This window comes from Manis pentadactyla, chromosome 2 (genome assembly GCF_030020395.1).
Source record: "Manis pentadactyla isolate mManPen7 chromosome 2, mManPen7.hap1, whole genome shotgun sequence".
In the NCBI taxonomy this organism is placed as follows: Eukaryota; Metazoa; Chordata; class Mammalia; order Pholidota; family Manidae; genus Manis; species Manis pentadactyla.
In genome coordinates this window covers 220,918,589-220,944,859 of record NC_080020.1, presented here as the reverse complement: position 1 = coordinate 220,944,859, position 26,271 = coordinate 220,918,589, and the positions used below count along the sequence as shown (strand labels likewise).

General features: G+C 33.2%; 1 protein-coding gene across 11 annotated transcripts in view; it reads right to left on the bottom strand.

Moving 5' to 3' along the window:
* PUM2 (pumilio RNA binding family member 2) overlaps positions 1-26,271 on the bottom strand; it is a 101,516-nt gene that overhangs the window by 49,931 nt on the left and 25,314 nt on the right. For all 11 annotated transcript variants that reach the window (XM_057497429.1, XM_036881931.2, XM_036881934.2 and 8 more), the window contains 8 exons: positions 22,199-22,307; positions 18,987-19,174; positions 18,258-18,427; positions 15,098-15,368; positions 14,766-14,859; positions 10,292-10,417; positions 7,430-7,572; positions 5,811-5,940 (listed from right to left, as the gene is read on the bottom strand). In XM_057497429.1, the coding sequence (XP_057353412.1) occupies positions 5,811-5,940; positions 7,430-7,572; positions 10,292-10,417; positions 14,766-14,859; positions 15,098-15,368; positions 18,258-18,427; positions 18,987-19,174; positions 22,199-22,307 (1,231 nt within the window). The remainder of the gene's footprint in view (positions 1-5,810; positions 5,941-7,429; positions 7,573-10,291; positions 10,418-14,765; positions 14,860-15,097; positions 15,369-18,257; positions 18,428-18,986; positions 19,175-22,198; positions 22,308-26,271) is intronic.

Genomic DNA, 26,271 nt, shown 5'->3' with positions numbered 1-26,271 from the left:
AGGCTTAACATGCTCCTAAATAACCAATGGATCAATGACCAAATAAAACAGAGATCAAGCAATATGTGGAGACAAATGACAACAATAATTCAACACCGCAAAATCTGTGGAACGCAGCGAAGGCCGTGCAAAGAGGAAAGTATATTGCAATAAAGGCCTACCTCAAGAAAGAAGAACAATCCCAAATGAACAGTCTAAACTCACAATTAACGAAACTAGAAAAGGAAGAACAAATGAGGCCCAAAGTCAGTAGGAGGAGGGACATAATGAAGATTAGAGCATAAATAAATAAAATCGAGAAGAATAAAATACAAAGAATCAATGAAAGCAGGAGCTGGTCCTGTGAGAAAATAAACAAAATAGATAAACCCCTAGCCAGACTTATCAAGAAAAAAAGGGAGTCTACACACATAAACAGAATCAGAAATGAGACAGGAAAAATCACTACAGACACCACAGAAATACAAATTATTAGAGAATACTATGGAAAATTATATGCTAACAAACTGGATAACCTAGAAGAAATGGACAACTTTCTAGAAAAACACAACCTTCCAAGGCTGACTGAGGAAGAAACAGAAAATCTGAGCAGACCAATTATCAGCAAAGAAATTGAATTGGTAATAAAAAAACTACCTAAGAACAAAATCCCTGGACCAGATGGCTTCATTGCTGAATTTTATCAAACATTTAGTGAAGACCTAATACCCATCCTCCTTAAAGTTTTCCAAAAAGCAGAAGAGAGAATACTTCCAAACTCATTCTACAAGGCCAGCATCACTCTAATACCAAAATCAGGCAAAACACCACAAAAAAAGAAAATTACAGACCAATATCCCTGAAGAACATAGATGTAAAAATCCTTAATAAAATATTAGCAAACTGAATTCAAAAATACATCAAAAAGATCATCCATCATGATCAAGTAGGATTTATTCCAGGGATGCAAGGATGGTACAATATTCGAAAATCCATCATAATACACCACATCAACAAAAAGGACAAAAACCACATGATCATCTATCTCTATAGATGCCAAAAAAGCATTTGAAAAAAACTCAACATCCATTCATGATAAAAACTCTCAACAAAATGGGTATAGAGGGCAAGTACCTCAACATAATAAAGGCCATATATGACAAAACCACAGCAGACATCATACTTAATAGCAAAAAGCTGAAAGCTTTTCCTTTAAGATCAGGAGAAAGAAAGACAAGGATGCCCACTCTCCCCACTTCTATTTGACACAGTTCTGGAGGTCCTAGCCAGGGCAATCAGACAAAAAAAGAAATAAAAGGCATCCAGATGGTTAAGGAAGAAGTTAAACTATCACCGTTTGCAGCAGACATGATATTGTACATAAAAAACCCCTAAAGAATCCACTCCAAAACTACTAGATCTAATATCTGAATTCAGCAAAGTTGAAGGATACGAAATTAATATGCAGAAATCTGTTGCATTCCTATACATTAGTGATGAACTAGCAGAAAGAGAAATCAGGAAAACAATTCCATTCACAATTGCATCAAAAATAATAGAATACCTAACCAAGGAAGTGAAAGACCTATACCCTGAAAACTATAAGACACTCAAGAGAGAAGTTAAAGAAGATACCAATAAATGGAAATACATCCCGTGCTCATGGTAGGAAGAATAAATATTGTCAAAACGGCCATCCTGCCTAAAGCTTTCTACAGATTCAATGAAATCCCTATCAAAATACCAGTAGCATTCTTCAACAAACTAGAGCAAATAGTTATAAAATTCATATGGAACCACAATTGACCCTAAATAACCAAAGTAATCCTGAGAAGGAAGAATAAAGATGGGGGAATTACGCTCCCCACTTCGAGCTCTAGTACAAAGCCACAGTAATCAAGACAATTTGGTACTGGCACAAGAACAGAGCCACAGACCAATGGAACAGACTAGAGAGCCCAGATACTAGCCCAAGCATATATGGTCAATTGATATACGATAAAGGAGCCATGGACGTACAATGGGGAAATGACAGCCTCTTCAACAATTGGTATTGGCAAAACTGGACAGCTACATGCAAGAGAATGAAACTGGATTATGTCTAACCCCATACACCAAAGTAAACTCAAAATGGATCAAAGACCTGAATTTAAGTCATGAAACCATAAAACTCTTAGACGAAAATTCAGGCAAAAATCTCTTAAATATAAACATGAGCAACTTTTTCCTGAATGCATCTCCTCGGGTAAGGGAAACAGAAGCAAAAATGAACAAATGGGACTACATCAAGCTTAACAGCTTCTGTACAGAAAGGACATCAGTAGCAGAACAAAAAGACAATGTACAGTATGGGAGAATATATTTGTAAATGACTTATCTGATAAGGGTTTAACATCCAAGATATATAAAGAATTCATACATCTCAACACCAAAAAAACAAATAACCCAATTGAAAAATGGGCAGAGGACCTGAACAGACATTTTTCTAAAGAAGCAATACAGATGGTCAATAGGTACATCAGAAGATCCTCCACATTACTAATCATCACAGAAATGCAAATCAAAACCACAATGAGATATCACCTCACATCAGTTAGAATGGCCATTATCCAAATGGCAAGAAATACAAGTGTTGGTGAGGATGTGGAGGAATAGGAACCCTCCTATATTGCTGGTGGGAATGTAAATTGGTGCAGTCACTGTGGAAAGCAGTATGGAGGTTCATCAAAAAGCTAGAAACACTGTATGACCCAGTAATTCCACTTCTAGGAATTTACCCAAAGAAAACAACATCTCTGATTTGAAAAACCTATGTTTATCACTGCATTATTTACCATAGCCAATTTGTGGAAGCAATCAAAGTGTACCCAACAGATGAATGGATAAAAAAGATGTGGTACATATACATAATGGAGTATTATTCAGCCATTAAAAAAAAAGAAATCCTAACATTTGCAACAACATGGTTGGATCTAGTGGGTATTATTGCTAAGTGAAATATAAAAACAAAGCAAAAAAACCCAACAAAATAGCAGTAGACTCACAGACACTGAGAAGTGACTGGTGGTCATTATCATGGGGGAGGGATGGGGTGGGTGGGTAGGGAGGGGGATAAAGGGGCATGAAATCTCAATCATAATGTAAGCTTGGTCACGAGGATGATAGTACAGCATGAAGAATATAGCCAATGATTCTGTAACGACTTCCTATGTTGACAGTAACTGCACTAGTGGGAGTAAGGATTTAATACTATGGCTACCTGTTGAAACCATTGCATTGTATATTTGAAACTAATATAAGATTGTACACCAGTGATACTTCAGAAAAAAAAAAGAAGTAATAGAGAGGTGTGGATGAGTTGGACATAGTTAGTAATGTGAAATACAACAAAGAATTGAGAAAAATAAGGATGGAGGAGAGAAGGTCTTACTTTATAATTTGTCACTGAGTTAATATCAAAGCTACTAAAAGGAATTATAGAGTCAGGGTTTAAAAGTCATGTGGGTAGAATGCAAATTTTGATAAGTGGCCCAAGGGGGGAGTGAAATAGAGATAAAGCTTTTTAGAATGAAGAGGACAATTAGCACTATGCATATAAGGGAAGGAAGTGGCAGAGGGATAAAGACTGAAGATACAAGACTGAAAAAAAAAACAGATGGCACCCAGGATCAAGGCAGGATTAAAAGTTTATAATTAATATATTAAAAGAACTAGGGATTTTATGGATGAGAGGTGAAGAAGAATAAAAGGTGGAAAAGTTAAAGACGGAGACTTAAAAGAAACACAAAGTTTCTCAAATGAGCTCTTTTATTAGCTCATTAAACTTTTTAATTATGTAACGTTTGAATAAGGAGAGTGAGAATTATTTCATCATAGTCCTGGGAAGAACGAAAAGAAGGTTTTAGAGTGAAGGAATCATGTCAACAGTTGATAAGTCACTTAGGTATACAAACACTAATTCTAGTAAATCCCTTTTATGAGAATTTTTTTTTTTACATTCACATTTGTAAAGGGACTAAATTTTGTGATTCAGAAGATTAGGTAAAACAACCTGTTTTTTCCTAAAAGACTTACTTTTTTAAATTTTAACATCAGTCCAAAGATAGTCAATTGTTTTTAGACAATGTAGCGTAACACTTATGTTATGCTAACAAATACAACTCTATTTGTTCATTGTTAAATAAAACAAAAACAAAGCCAAAAAGCAACAGAACTTTCTCAGGGCACGGAAAGAAGGAAGGTAAATAAAAAAATAAATTTTGAGAAAACCAAAGTTGATAAAATTAATAGCAAAATACTTTGATGTTTTTGTGTTAACAAGAACATGAGTTGAACTTGAAGAAAGGGAGCAAAGGCATTTACAAAAAATGAATAGGACCAACTGAAGTCTAGAAAAATCAGCAATAGTTAGCGATAGGTAGAGGCATTAGCAAATACATACAAAGCAGAAGCACTCTCTTAAATCAAGGTCCTGCTCAGAATCTAGTGCAGCAAGACTGCTGTGCTGCATGACTCTTCTCCACTTTCTACCTGTAGCTAAAACTCATGAGGAACCTAGAGCAGTCGTAGCTGTGGCTTTCATGAACTTCAATCTTTTCCTTTTAGTCCTGTCTACATGTTCCTCTATGTGCCTCCCAACAACTTCAGCTTCAGTCCATTCCTCACAGGGCTGCCTTTGCCAGTCTCCACAATGGCTCCACAACAGTAGCTTTCACAAAGCAAGCATGCAGTTGGGTTCAAAAAGGAAATGAGAATGCCCTCACATTTTCTTATCATTTATACTTCACAGACAGCAATACTAACATCTGCTCTTTATCCAGTGTGCTTAACAATAGATAAACCCAGATCTTAGAATTGCAGAGAAAATAGAATGACAATAATTGTATAGGAAACCTCAAAATAACACATTAAACACATTTCCTACATGATCTGAATAGAAAATTTAACTACACTACATTTGAAGGAACTGGAACTAACATTTCAAGCAATCTATATAGTAAGAGGAGTAGCTGCTCATACACTGAAAGTGAAATAACAGCATATGAAAAAAGTGAGTCTTCAGGAGTGGAGAGAATGAAGGAATAGACTGGGAAGTGAGGGATGCATTCCTACTGATATTCAAATATAGCCTTTAAATCTCACTTTAAAAACCTAACAAGTGATGCTTTTATTGGCCTAAGAAAAATATCTTGCTTCCATCTTCCTTCTTGAGATTAAAGTAGTAATTCTGTATCTAGTTTCATAAAAATCTACTTCACAAAGGAAGTATTTTGCTGGCCCTTTCTATAAGTTGTACTGTGGCAATGGTAAGACATTTTTTCAATTTTTCTCTGTAGTAGGCTTTCATAGGCATGTTATAGTAAACACTGTTCTTAATAGGTTTTAAATACCAGTAGTATAAAACACTAAAAATGGGAAAGACTGAACAATGTCCAAAGTGGAAAATGTTAGCAGCAAACCTCTCAATATTAACTGACTATTCTTATTACATGGCAGGAATGGCCAACAGGTTTTGTCATACATACCAACTCTATAACCAGCTGATTTTATTTATTGAAGTATTGCATTGAGAATTCTGGGCTATGTTTGGCTGCAAAGATACTATGGCTTATGTTATAAACAGAGTAAGAAAAAAATGGCTGTGTTGAGAATTTTAATACGTTTGCTGTTCCTATCTTTAAATCTCATAAATGGTATTGAGTTCAACTATTGGTATCTGAGTTTTAAATAATTTATTGCAAGTGAAGCAACATTTTAAAGACACTTCTTGACTTTTTTCACTGTTTAGTGTGAGAGTTTATATTTAACATTTTAAATCACCAACTATATACCTGGCATGCCGGTAGCAAGACCCTGGCCAAAAGCCAAAGTTGGATTTCCTGCTGCAAGGGATTCTGCTTGCTGCCCTTGCTGGCCTTGATTGGGAGTAAGAGGACGCTGACCTGCCCCAGCACGGAGAACCTACAAAGGGCAAATTATTTCCTTAAAAATGAAATTATAAAATAACAAATAAATTTACCTTGAACACCTCTGGATATATCACAAAGAGCCTGTAGATATTCTCTGAACATACTTACATAAAATGAAACGTCAAGTTAGCAAGACAAAATACAAAATAGCCTCAAAAATACCATTAGTGGCTCTTGATACTAGACCAATCTATTAATAAGTAACATGAGTTTCTAGAAGCTCTTTGGGAAAAATTATTTCTAGTATTTGTGTTCTCTAGCTTACCAATTAGTATTAAAATAAGACAAATTTGTTTGAGTGGGGGGATAGCAAAATCTTAGATGAAGACAAAAAAATTCAATTAAGGTTTTATTATTTTTTAAGGCTGAAAACTGAAACACAGGAGAGAGTATATTGAGTGTGATTATTCAATTAGTCTGTGTATGACACTGTGGTATATGAGTAGAAACTTCAAAAATGAACCAAGTTTTCATAATTCAGAAGCTTTAATAAAAGTGAGTAAAAGCTCACTTTAGGTGTAAAAAAAAGAACACAAGATTACATCAAAACAAAATCAAATTCTTAAGGCTGGTCACATTTTACTTGTTATTTAAAGCTGTTATAATGTGATTATATGCAAGACTGCTGAACATTAACTTCACGAAGATAAATATTTAAACAATTCAGGACAAGGATTATTTTAAGTTCATCCATGTAAGTAAGCATCACATACAGGTGTATGTATGGGATATTTTTATGTTTGCCCAAAAAAGATAGGTTAAAAAACAATTTATTAAGTGATGCTGTGCTATATTATAATCTATAAGGACTGAGCCAAAGAACAGCTTCAATGGAACATCAACCTAGTATTAAACTTAATTAAAGGAAATTCAGAATAAAATTTAACTGCCAAGTAACACTACACTTATCTTTAAGTGGCTTCTTTGGTATAAATATAATGAATTTGAAAACCAGAATTCTGATATTTATCAACAGTTTTTACATTTATCAAACAGTTCTAGAAAGGAGCTGGGAAAAATCCTTTGGGATAAACATCTTCTGTTTTAAGCAATTAAATCTAACCTTTAGCGAAAATATTTTATCTTTTCTTGATTAAAAATATAAAGTACTCAGTAATCTCCTCTTCCTGGTCAGAAATATATAAATATTTAAAACAGTGATTTTAAATAAATACCCAGAAGAAAATGAGAGTGACAGTTACTTTGATAGTGACATTACTAACTATAATAAGTTATGAAATTAAAAATTGCTATAGATTAAGACAATTTCAGTAACAAATAGAGAAATGGAACACAACCAGATCTTCAAATTCATACAATATTGATTAGAAAAAAGGCCACCATGTAGTCAATACTTGGATGCTAACCATGTGGTAGGCATTAGGTTACACATCAAGAAAATGAAAAGACACAGATCCTAGACACAGGAGCTCACAGAACTGCCAAGACTCTTTGTGGACTTAATGAAGGTAGACTTATACCTGCTGCTGTCCAGGCTGAGCTTGCGATGCTGCTTGTTGGCTTGCTGTGTTGTTTGCCGCAGCTGCAGTTTGTTGTTGAAATAAATTGGCTGGATACACCCCCCACTGAACACCATAATACTGAGGTGGAACCACTGCTGGACCTAAACCCCACGCCCCACCCCCCACAGAAGAAAAACAGTCACTACATTTTTATAGATAAATGAGATTACCATTAGATCATAAAAAGGGACAGTGCATATGACTCAGAGCAGATGTCGCTATAGTCCTTTACCCACTTACACCTGCTATACCCTTTCTATTTTTTCCCAGTTCTATTAGGAAGGAAGTCTCTCATTCAGGCATTGATTATTAAAAGAGAAAATATTTAGTAGTGACAGCAGTGGCCTTCATGGAGATATCTGAAGCTAAATTCGAGAGGACCAATGAACTAACAGGATACGTAACTCTCTATTCAACATTTGCTAAATGCCAGTTTAAGGGTTTGACATCGGCAAACACAGGTGATACATTTAGGGAACATAAGACACTGTAAAACTGTAAAAATTCCTATGCTCAATTCATCACTTCTCTTTAAAAAGGTTACTTTCTGACTATTAAAAAGAAGTACAAAAATAAAACACTTATCTTTTGATTTTCAATCTGTAATATAAAACTGGGGAATATTCCGTAACCAAGTTTGCTACAACTGTATACCTTAAATTTGAGAAATATTTGTATTTGAAACAGAATTTGTTACAATTCTCACAAAACTGAAAAATCACATGAAAGTGAATGAAATATCAGTGTTTCTGTGGTTAGGAAAATGGGACTAGTGTGTCAAGACAAGGAAGAATTAGTGGTATAAGCATAGAGGGCCACAGACATAATAATGCAAAATGGGAAAAAAATACAATGAATTCACCTTGCTCTATTCTACTTTATTCAAGTTAACATTTGATTCCTGAAGAATAAATAGCATCATGCACAAAAGCCCCACCATTAAACTAATGAGTAAGATGTTATGGTTTCTAATTGATGTAATAAACATATCCTAATATTCCATGGATAGGATTTTAGTGTATCTAATTTGTATATTTTAAAGTCAAATTCTTGGTTTCATTTTTTCTTGGAGGAAAATAAAGCCAAGTATAATCGACTGAATAACTAAATGGAAAACATTTAAAATGTTATAGGTAAATATATATTTTAAGCATAATTTAAGCACTGTTAAAACACTGGAAAGGATTTATAAAGGAAGGATATACTGTCAAAACAAACAAGAGTCAGACATCTACCTAGAACATCTCTGTCCAAAACAGTAGCCAGAAACACTTGTCTATTGAATTATCAAAAAATTATATAGCCCAAATGTTCTTTTTTAAGTATATAATATACACAGGGTTTAAAGAGTGTAAAAAAATAATGTAAAATATCTATTAATAATTTTAAATATATTAATGACACATTGAAATGTAGTATTCTGGATATGCTGGGCTAAACAAAACATATCCCTGAAATTAATTTCACCTGTTTTCTGTTTTTGTAAGGTGGATACTAGAAAAATTTAAATATATGACCTGGTTCACATTTTATTTCTACTGGGCAGCCTTGGTATTAGAAAGCCTAATTCCAGAATGCCTAGAATGCTTATCTCAAAACGAATGACCTCTTGAAGTTGTTTCTTTCGGTTCCAGAGGTTAATGATTCTCCGTAAGTATGATATGCTAGAACTTTACATACTAACATCCAGATAAATGGCACCTGGAAATTTTCCATCCTTATGGAATCATATGCAGATATATACCCCAAACAACCAAATGTGATGGATTAATTTGTCTACTATTTATCAAACAAGAATTTGAAATTAACATTTTTTTCACTTCTTAAAACAAAGTCTTGAGTCTTAAAACAAGTCCCAAACTCGTAGGAGAAGACTGACTGTTCTTGATAACTGACTACCAGAAAAAGATTTTATATTGTCTAATCAGTTGACAGTTCACTTCAGTGAACTTTCTCTGAAAGTAAAAACAAAAAATCAGTGACAGTCTGGGAGTTACAAAAGTCAGCCAATCAGCAGATTCTCCCAAGTTGAACACATTTCTGTGGCTAACATCACCCTGTTCCTGCCTCAGAAACCAGTGTTAACCATGCCTACATTTCTGTCTCTATAACCAACTCAACCTAAAACAACTTTTCCCCCAAAACCCTGTACATCAGCAAATTGCTTTGCTCAGTAAGACCATGCCTAATGAGCACACAACCATCCCTTAATTAAATAGACAATATATACAGTTTTGGATTAAAAAAAAAAAACAATGAACTTATTTTCCAGCTTTACTGAGATACAAATGACATGTAACACTGCATTGTTTTGGTTTTTATTTCAGATTTTGAGCAGTGATCTCAGGCTTTGACAGTTTTCAGTAAGTTCTTCCCAGCACCACCCCACCTTTTTGTCCCTCAGCTCACTTGTACATTTTAACATTGCTAAATAAAGGTTTTTTTTTAGATATTAACTCTCTCAAGAATGCTTGAAGCTCTTTATCTCATACTCTTCCCGAGTATTTGTTTACAGCACCTACCCTCTGTTAATTTTCTGAGAAGTAGCCTTACTTTGCATTATCTCTGGGGGTAATGGGATCGGTCACAGAATGAAGGTTTGTGTTGATGATGTAAGATTTCTGAAACTACAAAATTGAAATGTAAATCAACTATGTACAGGAAGAAAAGAATTACGGTTGAAAAATAAACTAACTCACTAGAATTTCTTCTGGATAAATGTTTCAGGTATTCCTAAGAACTTCAAACTGCCCAAATAAACAAAGGTAAATCCTGTACCAAATTAGAACTAAATTCACAAGCAACAAGGACGACAGTTACCTGCTAATGTTGCTGCGGCAGCCAGTCCTGCTGCAGTGTACGGATCAGTCCCTGGAGGAGCAGCACTAATAATATACGGATTTGGCACAAACGCAGCTGGAGCAAGGCCTGCTGAGAATACACCAGCTGTATTTAAAAGGGGGAGAAATAATGAATGAAAATGTAAAGTATGATTTTATTAGGAATAACACTCCTACTCTGAATTTGGGGTGGGAGAGGAAAATGTGTATAATGGTTCAGATTCTTATTTACTGAGTAGCCTTGAGCATGTAACACAACCTGACTCTAAGGTTTCTCATTTATGAAACAGATGTATCACCAGTTGTCTTAGAGGATTTTTGTATTAAATGTGATATCAAATATGAAATGACTGTATAGTACTAACACATGACAGACACCCAATAAACATTTAGAGCTAAAACTACTATTGTTGAACAGTAGTTTTTTATTCAATATTTATTAAGTCATGCTGTAAGCTAAGGATTCAACAATGAGCAAGACAGACAGGATCTACCCTCACAAGTCACTTCATCTAATGAGAAAAACAAGTAAACTGGCAGTCGGGATATACTGTAAGTGCTATGGGCATACAGAGGAAGGGCATCTAACAAGCTCTGGAAGGTGTGGGTAGGATAGAGGGGTAATAATGTATGGTAAGATAAAACTGGAGCTATAATCAGAGCGAAGACCCATGGAAGAGCGTCCTGAGTCCTATTAGTTTGGACTTTACCTTGAAAGCCATTGGAAAACAATGAAGTTCTAAGGAGAATGACTTTAAGCCCACTTCTGAGTCTAATATATGCCAACAGCGATTCAGTAAAGGCTAAGAAAAAAAACCTTAAATGTTCACTGAGAGAATAAACTGCTAGTATTGAAGAGTCACTGCTGTGGACTTTTTAATATAAGCTGATAACAAATTACCTTGAAACTGTGCTGCTACAGTTGCCCCTTCTGAAAATAATTGAGCAAGTAGAAGATGAAGAAATAACAGAAAAGGTTGTTTTTAAAGTTAAAGGAGCTCAAAAAGCCTCAAGTTTAAAAGGTAATTAAGGAGAAGGGAATATGGGTATAAAAACAGGTAGATATGAAGTAATTTTTGAAAAGGTATTAAAAAATAGCATTTATCTTAAAATCTAGACCTTAAAATCAAGGTTCAGAAACTTAAATTCTAACTTATAGTGGCTTTTAAGCTTTTGGCTGTGACTCACAATATGAATTATGTTTCATATTGACCTACTGTCAATATACACACATATATGCCACAAACAAACATCTCAAAAAAAACCCACCCTTATCCTTATGAAGTTCCAATGTACCCTATTTTCTATTTGTTAACTTCTATAATGTATTTAATTTTAACAATACTGGTCACACCCTACAACACTGGTATCCTTAACATACCCATTTGAAAAATCTATTTCTTAATAAAGGAAGCAAGAATTAAACTGAGGTTCAACAAAATCCTTACACTGTTTAAAAAAATCATTTGTTCTGGGTTGCATTCTTAACTATATCCTAGGTCAATCAAAGGTTTCAAAGTTTCTCTTCAGTTCCTTTATCATGAATTTTCTTTATCAGTGAATAGAAAATGATTTATTAGTATTCGTGTTCTATTCATACCACCAGAAAATCTTAGAGCCAGGGCTTAATTTCTTTATATTCTATATTTTTATGGTTAAAAACATATGGTTTTTAAAAACTCAAATACTACTGGAGTATACAAAGTAGAAAGCCAAAAGTCCTCATGTAATCTTTTGAGACAAGTTAGTTTATATCCTCCTAAATTTTTTTCAATTTTAGAAATGATTTTAACACAACTTTCTCCATAATTATATAACGCAGATATGAAGGGTTCAAATATTTGAAAAACATGGAATTAGTCTGACCTAATGGATATATACTGAACTTTCTGCTGAAAAGAGGAGGACCTATATTTCAAGTTCACATGATTCACTTAGAAATACTTACAACATATTAAACATAAAACAATATGCTTGTGCATTAAACACCAAAATAAATGCCGACCATATATTTGTGTTTGCCTGTATATATATATCTGATTTTAGTTGTATTTACATATACATGTATGTATAAATATATTTCTAAATTTTTTAACACACACACATTTTATATTCTAAGTTATAATGTGATTTTAATACACTTTTTTCAGAATGCCAATTAACGATAGATTCCCCTTTTCTATGTCAACAGATGACCCATCTAGCTCATTTTTTTCTAATGACTGTTTGGATATATTCTGTTTTTATAGAAAGAACATGATTTAACCAGTCTACTATTGAGATAACTATATATATAGTTTACAATCTTTTGCTGTAAGTAATCCTATTATTCTTTAAGTATACTAGTCTCTGCATTATTCTCATATACTTATGATGAAAATTCACTTAAATGGGCAAATACATATAAATTCTTGATCTATTTCCAAATTAGCCTCCAGGGAAGTTGTAGTAATTTATATTCCTGTCAGGAGAATATGAGAATGCCACTCACATTCCTGCCAAAATAGGCCTTTATCAGACTTTTTAAACTGCTGTCAATCTGAGACTCAAAATAAAGCATTAAAGATTTTTTTGTTTTAATCCATGACTGTCTATCAAAGAGGCAAAATACATCAATCTTTTATACCTTTTTATTTAAATTTTATACCTTTTTAATCTATCAGGAATAGGGCCCAATTATCTCCAAGCTATTTTCCAAATATACTTTTACCATTAATTTGAAATGTCAATTACAATAAAAAAAAAGTTCTGCCAAATCTTTAAAGATCATGTCAGTTCAGTGTTATTTAAAATACACCGATTCATTTTTAAAAAAGGTATTTCTAAGTCCTTTTTATGAAGCAAATATACTGATACAAAATCTTACAAAAAAATGCAAAAATGCACACACACAAACTTAAAGACTGATTTCATTAACACACTATTGATGCAAAAAGGCTAAATAAAACAAATTGAAAGAGTTAATTTAAAGAATTACACATTAGCCTTTTTTTATCCCAAGAATGCAGGGATGATTCAACTATTAGAAAACATCATTCAAAAATTTATTATTTGCAAATCAAGAACTTTCCTAGATACCAATTTAAAGGTAGAAGGTCATTTAAAATGAATGCAAAAGATAAAATAACCTAAGGACAAACTAACCAAGCAATATGCAAGCTTGTATGATACAAAAACTTTAAAGCATTCATAAACAACACAAAAGCAAACTTTTAAGTAGAGATGTACCTTGTCCTCCATAAGAATACTTAATATCATAAAGATGTCCACTTTTCCTAATTTACAATTTTAACCTCATCTTCTTGGAAGTAAGTGAATGCCAAAGTTCATAAGAAAATGCAAATAAGAACAGAAAATTTAAAACCAAAAAGGAAGAGCAATGATGGGTGGTGTACTACCTTGCCATGTATTAAAACAGTACCATAAAGCTTCAAGAAATAAAGTATTGTACGAACAGCCATGAGTAGACAGGAGTTAATACATTTCTAACAATGAAAAGGAAGGACTAAGTACAGGGATAAAGGAAGCTGGGGGGAAGAGTACATGCTGCTATTAGAAGTCATCTAAAAACGTGTGGTCCATCTTTGATAAAAATCAGAAATAAAACTTGGGACCTGAGAGGCTTTCTTGGATTGGCAATAGAAAGTTAAGGGAAGAGAACCAACTTTATATTCCCTCTTTCCATAGATTCTGATGTTGAGAGTATTCACAACTTTTCCAACCAGTTAACAGACCAAGGTTAGCTAAAATCAAATAGACATGGTATTAGTTACATCGATCCAAGATTTGACAAAGTAACATAAAACTATATGCACATATTTACCAATGTCATACTCATTTTGGTACTGTACTATAACTATGTAAGATGTACCCATTCAGGGAAAACTAGTGAGGAACCTCTTTGAGCTCTCTTTGCAGCTTCATGTGAACCTGCATTTCAAAGTAAAAACTTAGAAACAACAACAAAAACCCCAATATGGACATGTACCAATACTTTAACTCTAGCAGTAACAAATGTGTAATTTTAATAATTCACATTACAGTAAAGAATAATGGCCAAAGAACAAACAGCTTAATGAAGAAAACGTTTTAGGACAGGATTCCAATTTCCAAACCATTTTAATGTATATTCTGGCTTTATAATGGACAAAAACAACATTTGAATTTCCACGTTAGGCTCTCTCGACTTGATATTGAGAAAAAAGAAACTTATGCACTGACAGCTTTCATGAAGTTTTAGATTTTTCTTTAACCAAGGACACAAGTAATAATCAGAAACAGTTCTTCCTGACTTAATCTTTACTCTTGCCCTGAAATCTATTACTCTTTGGTCTCAATGAGATATTTCAAAAAGTAATGAAATACCATTCAGTAGAAGAAAAATGGAACATTCTAAAACACTGTAACAACATTTTCTAACAGTCTAACCAAAATGGTAACTCAGGAAAACTCACCTATGTGTGGTTGCTGAGCTGCGGCTAATGCATATTGCTGCTGTTGCGCTGCAGTTAACTGCTGAACTGTTAGTGCATTAGTCCTCTGGAAGAGCTGTTAGAAAAAAGTTTAATACAAAGATTAGTCTCAAAGCATTTCGTTTTTATTTAGAAAGCTGGAAATAGAATATTTTAAACACTATTACACTCACTTTCTCAACTAAAATGACATTTTATTCAATACAACATTAAGTGTTTCCAGAACACCCCTATTCATGTCAATGCCTCATAGCACTTCAGGCTATACCCAACATGATTAAGAGGAGCTTCTTTAAAGGAGAGGTATGAGTTACCTGCTGCTGGGAATTGTAGTCAAAAAGGCCTACAGTAGCTCCTGAAGAGTCCATTGGTACCTGATTACCAGGATAGTCAAACTGTAAGGAATCCAGACCAACTTGTTCCATGGCATCCAGATTCTGAGTTTCAGGATTTGAAAATTCTTCAACAAGTGGTTTATTAGCTGTAGGATTAGGAAGAGGCCCCAATCCTTCTGGGGGATTAGTATTGGGGGCCAGGCGCTCAACTACTTCAGTTGGAGAGGATTGACGACTTCCAGGAGTACGACTATATAAAGAAAACAGAACGGCATTATGGGTAAAAGTAAAAAATCAGTCAAAAGTTGAAATAGGGAAGTAGGAAAACCATGAAAACCAAATGGCTGTGGAATACAGAAGACAGATTAGGCACTCTAGGTCACTAACCATTCTATTTTATCACATTTTTTTCCCTAAGTTTTCTTAAGAACTCATATTGGACTCATATGGTTTCTTTGTATTATCAATGATTATTCTCTCAATTTGAAGAGAATAAGGAAATAACTCAATTTTACAGATAATAAAATTGGCTAACTTTGCTTTGAATCATAGACAAAATGAATGGTGGGTATGAATAGCCAACTCTCAAGTAACAAATGTGGGAAGGCTCAAAAATAAAACCTACCTACTATATGTACTTCTCTCTTGCCCATAATTTTGCCATAACATCTTGCTTAATAATATTTCAGAAAAAACTGGCTACAAAGACCAGTTTCATGACTTCATCACTGTCTTCATAACTTCAGAGTGTAAAATGTGGGATACACAGTGCCCAGAAAAGGGCCGTGAACTAAGACAAAAAGGTTGACTTCCAACTCTGTCTTTAAATATGAGCAAATCATTTAGACTACCAGGCCTTGGTTTCCTTATTGAGGAGACTGAAGAGATGTTTTTTTTTGTTGTTGTTCCAACTAAGAACAAGAAACCTACTTGTGAAAACCCTATACTGACAGCTCTCCAAAAATCATCTTTATTGTACCAAATTGTCTGAGTTTAAGTCATCAGAAAGAAATGGAAATGTATGACATAATTTATCAAAAATTAAGTATACATATCAATGAAAAGTATAATTCTACATATAAAAAAAAAAGCAACTGCATACAGACTAGCCTCAATTTTCCTGAAAGGTTTATTAACATTGGACTAAATTTCAAGCACTGACTCTTCTATTTGTATCAACATCCATCATGGTCTAAACTTTATTTTTACTTTATTTCTAGACATAAATGATCCTCATTTAGAATCTCTTTTCTTGTACAGAAGTATTTTAAACAAGATCCTTTTCCTCACAAGAAATAAATCTGTCCTGAGAAACCATAAATTCATTGTATATTTGAACATAAGAACTTTAAATAAATGGCAATACGTATTTTACCTAGCCTTCAAAGAGTTACACCCATGTAACTCTGCTCCCAACTTCAGTTACTTTACATTGGGATAAATTTACTAACATGTAAGGAGCATTTTATAAAGCAATTACTTATATAAGAACTGCTTTCCAGATATTTAGGTGAACTTACATTTTACTTAAAAAAAAAAATCAACCAATGTCCTTTTAACATTAGACAAATTTCTAGCTCCTTTCACTTTTAACCATTCCTAAATTTTCATGTGAATATTCCAAAAGTTCATTTTTCATTCAGAATATATGGGGGAAAAAAAACAGAACTGAAAGGATCTTCTTTAAAATCAGCCAATTAAAAAAAAGAAAGCCTTCTAGTTCTTTCAGTTCTACTCCAGTAATGTATATACATATTGATGATGTATCAGTTAATGCACATATTAACTATGTGTTAGCACTCTGACCACATGGCCACAGACAGCTCTTACAACATCAAGTACAATATTGTATCTAAGATAATTCATAAACAATTTTAAATACATATCCCAAACTTAATGGAATAAGATCAGAAAGCTAATAAATGTAAAGTTCTTATTAATATGGAGAAGTATAGCCTTTCATACAAAACAACTATAATAAAGCAAAAAGTAGAGGATACAACAGAAAAAAGTCGTTGTGCTATCAGTGGTGCTATTTTCTTGCTATAGTTAATGGCGTATTAACACTTCAATTATAAATGTATATTCTAAAGGGTTTATAATCAACTTCATTTTACATGCATGCCCTTGACTGAAACTTAGATTAGGTAATAGCAGAAGAGCACAAGCAGGATAAGGCAGGTTCTAAAACAAAATGAACAGCACTAAATTTATTTCTCGTCAAAAGAGGTTTACTGGTTTTGGATGCTTTTTTGCACTTAGAATGGATACTAATGGTACCGTTTTTAAGCAGCACTGTTACTCTGGTTTTGATAACTAAAGGCAATAAAGGTCAAAATATACCACCCACATGTACCTATACTCAGTTAACTGAGATTCCATGGTTTACAAATTCTCAAAGAAACAGCTCATTTTCAGATATAGGCTCCAAAGCATCTGACTATTGAAGTCTAAAGTACAGGAAATCAGTCTGAAGAAAAACTCCCTAATATTTAGATAAATGTGCCTAATCTAAAGACCAAAGCTAGAAGAAAATACTTAACTGTCATAAATGGACAACTAAAAGGCAACACCTCAAAGAATTCTGAGCTTAAAGCTAACATTTTCTAGTCTCTAATATGCCCCCTACTTCCTAATTTCAGGAATATCAATTATTAGCACAAACTCATATACTGTAATAACAAGGATCATAGCTCCTAAGTTAATTAGGTTTCCTTATGTCCAAGGTTAAGACTTAAATGGGAGATAGGGGATACAATATAGGGCTAGAAGGAAACTCCAAAGAAAGGTGCTCAACACCACAAAGAGTTTGCCAAGTAAAATTACAGATCACACCTAAAAATCACTGAGTTTTAGCAGGGAGGAAAAAGTTACAATTTAGACTACCAATATTAGCAGAAAGGTAACAGCAACTTCTAACATTACTCCTTCAATGGAATGCACTGTTTTAGACTGTTTTGAAGAATTTTAAGTGGCTCATAATCATTAGTATTCCATATGAAGAAATTAAATCTTGCCTCCAGATTAACACAAGGTATAAAATAAACCAAAATTGGAAAAGTATCTAAATCAGTCACATCAGCTAGAAGTAATAATCTCTAAAGATATGTTTTTCTTCTTGAGAAAGTTAAAATCTTACTTAAAATCTTTGCAATCGGCATCCATTCCATTTGGCAAACCTCTGCCATTTATTTTAGAATCATCATCATCTCCTTGTTTAAGATCTCTGTTTTGGTCCTCCTCAAATGGAGAAGCCTTGCCTTTTTGATCTCCTTTCTCAGGTCCATCTGTTTCAGCATCTCTAGTGCCCTGAGGAAAAAGAATCTGTTTGATTCTGAATATTTAATAGAACACAAAAAAGGTACCATACGGTGACCTAAAACTACACTATGTGCATGTAAACAGTAAAACCATTGAATCTTATTTTAATTTTGTAGTCAACTAATTTACCAAAGGTCAAAAAACTTGAGTACAAACCAGTGATTTATAACAGAAGGGCTAAGGCAACCTTAACTATAGCGGTGCTGGAAAAGCAGTAACACCACAAATGAGAAAAATTCTACTTAATGCATAGATAATTTTGCTTACTTTCAGATCAAGTACTATCATGATAAGCAATTTTAATCTTGAAATTTGTTTTTTAATTAATATGATTTCATTTTTGTAACATAGTTAAGATTATAAATATTCCCAGTGGTTCTATTGGTTCATGGACTTCAAGAAGTGGCCAAGAAGAGAAAACAAGAAGAGCTTCAACAGCTACAAATTTTCTTCAGCTTTAGTAAGGGCCAGAAAAATAAACTGATTTAAAGACAAATCAAATAACCATCAAGCAGTTATTAAGTATTTCTTTATTTAAAATACTTACAAAAGTTCCCTTCCTAAATCGAGAATCCAATTTATCAGCAGGAGAAGAACTTAATACATATTCTACCATGCTCACGCCAAGGCCTCCACTTTCTGATCGCGGAGACAGTATTGCATTTACTTCACTGTTTCCATGAAAACCCTGTCCAGATCTTCTCTGTACCATAATAGGCTGGGACATTGAATGGTCTGTTTTAAAGAAAGAACACAATTACACATTTGTACTTTTAAACTAACCAAAATGTATGTATACCTGTTGGTACACTAAAGTAAGAAAAATCATACTGTTTTATCTAGAATATTATTTTAGATTTATAAAAAGCTTTTCTTTCTGTTGAGACTCATGGCCTGGGTACATTTCTTGGAATACAGAGAGAAAAGGCCATTTGGTTAAAAAAAAAAAAAAGTAAAAGTCTATGTGAAAAGCCATCATACTAAGAAGGCCAATGAAAACAGAAACATTAAATCTGAAGGCTCAGTTGCCTATAAGCATCATAGTAAAAAGTTAAAGTTCTTTTGGTGATTCATAGTAATTGAAAACAAAAATCTTAAAGGATAAAACCTAGAATAATAAAAATAGCTCCTCCTAAATTGGCAGAGGCACTTTTCAAACTCACAGTTATGCACTGGATGTATTCAAAACACATGGTTGTACCTCTGTAAACACAAATAATTTCGAAAAAACCAGTAAAATCAAGGAATATTCTATTCTTGGTATAAAAACTAAGTATCACCTAAAGATTATTTTTAAAATTCCTTCTAGTTTAAAAGTTTCCCATTTATTTTTAAAGCATTATTCATCTGGTGTGAATACCTTTTCTACATGTTTTTGTGACAGAGGAAAGGCAATATTTAAGAGCAGAGAGCAAATGAAATACAAATACAATAAAACATTTGAGGCAACACTCACAGATTGCCAAAAAAAAATTTTTTTTAAAACCAGGAAGCTGCCAGCTACCTCTGACTTGTTTATGAACATGCACAGTATCACATCTAGTCCTTAAAGGGCTGACTATCACATTTACTCAGTCAACATTTCATTAGCTGTATTTATTTTTAAATGACATTGCTACTTTTTAAAATCTACATTAAAACATTTCCATTCAGTACTGTTGTGTATGAGATTAGTTGTTACATTTTTTCATTCAGTAATTCACCCATTCCTTTATCCATTTCAAATACTGATTTACTATTTTTGGTATGCTAAGCCTTGTGCAATGTATGGGGAATCCAAGAACAAATAAGACAGCCCCTGCGCTCAAAGAGATCATAGGTTTATGAAAAGGCAGTCATAACAGAGGAAAAGTGCTTCGAGAGTAATCCAGGATACTATGGGAACAGAAAGAAGGGGTATCAATCCTTCCCAGTCTTAGAGTGAATCCTAAAGGAAAAAAGATGAAGGGTAAAGAGTTAAAGTGAGCAAAAAAGTGAGGATGGGGGTGGAAAGAGCATTTCAGTTTGAGAAATCAGAATGTTCAAAGGCCTGGAAGTGCCAGGAGAACATAAGGGAAATGAACAATCACAAGTAGTTCAGTTCAGTGAGATGAAAATATTAATCTTTCTGAGAATGACAATTCCTTTCAGGACAAGGTATATGTTATTCATGTGTGTACAACTTGGCATTCAATAAATATTTGTTCAGTAAACAGAATGACTCCGTTTCTCATTTTCTCATGTCTTCTGATAAAGACTAATATTCACCTTCAAAATTTAACCAATTAAAAAAGCTAAATTGGGAAAGGGAGTGGTACAAGAAAGTAAAATTATAAATATGACACTAAAAGAAATATCAGGGATATACAAACATGTTGCTTAAATGTTTTATTGCTAGTACTAGTTGTCCTCCAAATAGAACACACCAAAAATATTTCCCTACCATCAATCTTAAAAATAATCTCTCTTTACTATGTTGTTCTCAAAATGCTTGTCCTGGAATCTCTTAAAAAAAATATTTGGTTCTGATAAATAAAGTAATTAACCATTCAATCTTCAAAACCAAAAACAAAACATGTCTATCAACCAAGTTTTCAAGCACATGATTTTAGGGAAAAAAAGTACCTTTTGTGGGAGAAATGTATCCCAGTCCTAATAACTGAATAATTTAAATTATGAGTCCAATTTCATATAGGTTAATTCAAACCCAGGAAAAAAAATTTTTAAGGGCAAGGATATTTTATTTGTTCTCAAAATCTAACATATTATATATATATTGGTTGAACTCAAAGAAAATCCCTAGTATTTTAAAGAAATTTTAGTCTAAATTCGTAGTTACCAAAGTTTTCAATCTTCTCCAATTTTGATTTCTCCACTAGATGTAAAAGTATATTAATCATTAAAATGTTCTAGCACTTCCTAACTTTTTGGCAATTATTTTAGTTTAAAAACAAATTTTAAAACTATAAAGGACCTGAAAATCTTTGAATATATTTTAATGATATGGAGAATAAAGAAATATCTGATAATTTGCACTCAAAATATAAGGTTAATTTGATAATTATCATCCAGAAATTTGTTTTTGTTACTTTGGTAATTTTATATACCTTTAGCAATCTTCATTAAACTCAGTTTTAAAAAGAGAAAACTTATTTGTAAAATACATATTGGTAGTTCCATATGTTCATTTCTAAAATTCTACTAATCAGAAACATTAAAAAATATAATCAGTACTATTTTAAGAACATAGCCATGCTCTTTAATTTACAAATACTGTCACTCCCGTGAATTATACTCTTTACCTACCAGTTCTTTTTCACTTCAGTTTCTTAGACTTAATTCTCTCTCTACTACTTAGATGGCAAAACATCCACTCTCCTCCCTTTCTGGGAATTCTACCTAAAGGAGTTTATACTTCCTTTCTAGGTGTGGCTAATGTCTAGTAAAACTCTAATACAAGTTAATGAAATATAAGGTTGAAAATACCCATGGTTAAATTAATATATTCTCTATTTTAATATTCTCTAATACTAATGTGTCAAAATTTTATAATCAGAGTTAACTTCAAACCAAACTTTATAAAACCTTATGACTAACACTTAATCATGAAGTGGACCATTAGATAAGGCTTAATTTACCTAAGAAAATGTGTTATAATGATTTATGAAATCCTTAACAAAGACATCACAAGTTTTCTCCAAGTATTGTTGGGGGGTAGACAGGGTTTTTTTAAAAGTTCAAGTAAACTCATAATTCTCACACATAACACCAATAACTTACGAGAAGTTCCCCATGCAGTCTCTCTCCATTCATCATCCCCGAGAAATATGCCTTTTTGTCCATCTTTTGTTGAATCATCAGGTTCCCAAAACTTTTTGGTAGGCAAAAGCTATTTGGGAGAAAAAAAAATATTACATTTAAACTTTATTCTAATTACAAAAAACTAGTATGTGGGGGAAAGCAAGCTTACTACCGATATGTAAGTTTTCAATGCTAATGAAAATTCAAAGTGACCTATTTTCTAATTTGTTTTGTTAATAATAAAGTAAATCCCCACTTATATTTAGGTACTGGCCCTAAAAATTCTAGACCTGAAATTCATCAATGTCCACTTAGGACTTTTCTACATTTTCCAAGTGGTTTTACAGTCATGTGATTTTCTTTATAAATTTTTTCAAAGACTTACTGCATTTCTTATTCGATACAGATAATACAATAAAAATATCTACACATGTGGTTAAAATTTTTCCTTGATTTCTAAGTACTGCCTTAGGGATCACCCCTTATCCTAGAGCCTCCATGATAGAAAATATATTTTCATTCTTCACCTATTCAATGGTAATGAACTTTCCAACTCTTCCTAGGTCCTGAATAACAGCAATCTATCCATTCCCAAATCAGGAAGTTAAGGATGGTGGAAGAGACACATAGGAAAGACCCTCAAATACTTTCGAGATAAAAATCTCAAGGCCCTGTACTCTATCCTATATTATGGCATACACACCATATAAAAATTCTGATACAACCACTCACACAGTACTCAAAATATACATTAGGCCAATTCCTAATGATACTTAAATACTCATCCAGGTCTCTGCTCTCTACCTTCCCTGACACTCAGAGAAGGTGGACTGGAGGTACATATGTTTATTTGAAAATGATAAACTGGTTTACTGGTTTTCTGCGATGTGTATTTGGCATTTTAAATAAGCATTCCTAAGATACCCATCCCTCTCAGATCATAATTAGGGGCCCAGTCTTGCAGTGCTCATATTTAACCTGTTTATAACTTCTTTTACTACACTTATCACACTAAATTGCCTGTTTGCCTCCTGAAAGGCATGGTGACCTTATCTTTAGCAAGTTCACAAAAATAAAAACTGAAATAAAATGAACGTAGTAAAACCTGAATTGGATCTGAGAGAGAAGACTCTCTGTGCGTGTGTGTGTGCTGGGGACTGAAAGTGTGAATGGAAAGTGAGGAAGACATAGTAATCATGAACAAAGGTAACAATTTGAGAATATACATAGTGTGTAGAACAGGATATGAGATTTAGGAATAAATGTGGGAAGATCAATATTAATGCGGGTAAAGCTATCTAGGTCAGATTATGACATGCTAAAGAAATATATGTTACATTGAAGCAATTGGGAATATCAACAGAAGTTGACAAGAATGACATTAATGTTTTAGAAAGCAACTCAAGCTGTAAGTTTTAAGAATAATGGATATTCTAGACTAGAGGCAAGGAGATAGGTTCAGAATTACAACAGGGCCAAGATGACAATAACAAAAAGAGGTACTGACTGAGAAAATAAAATGGATTTAAAACACACTTAGGAGAGTTATTAAGATATGAATAGAAATGGGGGTGGGTGGCAGGTGGAGATAAAAAGGATATAAAACCTATATAAAAAGGAGATAAAACTTATAATTTTGGGAGCAAGGTAAATGGTATTCACCAAAACAGAAAAAACAGGAGGAGCAGCTTTCTTTTTTGAAGAAAGGGGAAAAATTCAATTTGGGCATGTTTGTAACCTACCAATCTTTTGCTGAACTATTTCTAATTTTAAAGGAAACTAACTTTGCTATTTTAAAGAAGAAATGTTTTTGCATATTAGGATATTCCTGAGCTACAAAATGATTTATATTTAAAGTACATATATTTTAAACAATAATCTGCTCTAATAAAGATCCCAGTAAAATGCAACCTCTGTTCTTCTGATTTTTAAGAAATCTCACTCTAAAAGTTTCATGTACATATGCATGTAAATTTCATGAAAATATTCAAAATGTAAAGCTGATACTACAATACTAAAACGTTATACTTGATGTATTTAACATTTACTCATAGTAAAATTCAATCCCTTAAAAATATTGTATAAGCAAGCCATTTCAGGCATAAGAAAATGGTCCTTGAGAGAACAAAGAAATGCTTTTACCCCATATTTCGTGAAGAAAAATGCTTCAATATCAAGATAAAAGTAACAAATAAGGAATCAAAAATCGTGGTAACAACTTAATAGAAGCATTTATCACAGACATAGAAGCAGCTGACACAACCTAATCTGAGATAGAAGAAATAATAGATTCTCTTTGAGCGAACTATTTCAAAGTCTTGAGATAAGGTTCCTGGTAGTGCTGCAGTAGCAACTCACAGACCACTGCTTTAAAACGCAAACTACAACTGGGGTGGGGAGGAGTTTACGTCAAGCACTTAGTGCAATGAATTCCTCTTCATTTTACAAACATTTGTAGTTATCACGTACAGGAAAACAATCTAGTAGTTAATAAAATCAACACTTCTAACAAAGGCCTTTAACTAACACTCAGAAATAGCCTTCTGTGACAATTTAGATACTGATTCCAAATACTTTTGGAGAAACTACTAGCTTGTGACCGAGAATAAGTTAAAATGACTAAATATAGGGGAAGGCAACAATTCAGGATAGAACAGTTAAAAAAAAAGAGAACATTAACAGGTACACTGGTTCAAACAGCAATAAAAATAGAGGTTTGCCCCTGGAGACTCTTTCACTGTAGTCAATAGGAGGAAGCATGTTACAGAAAACAAGGACTAAGGGATCTTAAAAATCTATAAAATATATTATCCAATATTACTTCATATTAGTTTCCTAACTAACAAAACTTCTCAACAAACCACAGGTGATTCAGGATTTCTTGTCAACCTGCTCCTCTATCCTTTCAGCTCAGAAATGATTGGGTGGACATACAAATTCATCCCCCAACTGTCTACCATTTTATTAGATCTTTCCTACAAAAAGCATTTGGCTTGCCGGAATCTTCAAAGAAGTCAGTCAACACTCCAGCAAACTGCCTCAAAATAAGTAATAAATAAAATTCTTGCTAGAGTTTATGAGGTGCATTGATACTTGAGTTAACACAAACTGTTTTGGTAAATCACCAAACCAACCAAATTAACATAAGGCTAAGAATCATAGGGATTTAAAAGGCTATGTCTACATCACGGTGTTTTAAATTAAATTGCTCTATAAAACCCAAGTTAGGATCCTTTCGAGAAAGGGGAATGCTAGTAAAAATTATGTTATGACACAAGGTAATTCCTCAGAACTCCAGAATGAGGACTTCTCAGCCTTTAATATTAATTTTTCTGTTAATAAAACACACCAATACTTCTTAACTTTTTCAGATCACACCACTTCTCCAGTTCATCTCCACTCCTAATATCCCTTATTAGCACCAGCAAATGTTATTAGATATGATCATTTCCAATGGGAATCGGTATTGTATGTAAACCTCAATGCACTCTCTAGTTCAAACTGGTATTCAAGCACTATTACATGGTCTTGGGCCAGTTAATTAACAGTTCTGAGCTTTAGTTTCCTCATCTGTAAAGTCAAGATAATAATAAAACTACTGCCATAGTTTCTGTGAGGCTAGAAAGAAATAAATATACTGCTTAAAACAGCATCTAGCACATAGCAGACAAAACAATAGTAGGTATCCTATCAGAAGTATCAATCTTTTATTATAAAACATGACTAACACCCTGGCCAGCAACATTTAACTGCCTGATTTTTAAGGACTGTAATATTATTCATTACAAAAATCTTGTCTATGTATTGTTTGCCTCTTTAAGTCTGTTTTGAGTATCCTAGAGGCATCTTGAAACCCCACTACTTATGAAGCAAAGTTGCCTTAAACAGTCACATTTTATATAAGGAAACATAATCAGAGTTAAGCTGTTCAAAGTTACACATATAGCTAGTAAATGGCTGCATAAGGATCTGAATCCATTATCTGTTTAAGGCCCATTTTCTTTACATTTAATTACCACAGAAGATGGTTCTTTTCAACCATAGTCTAATTC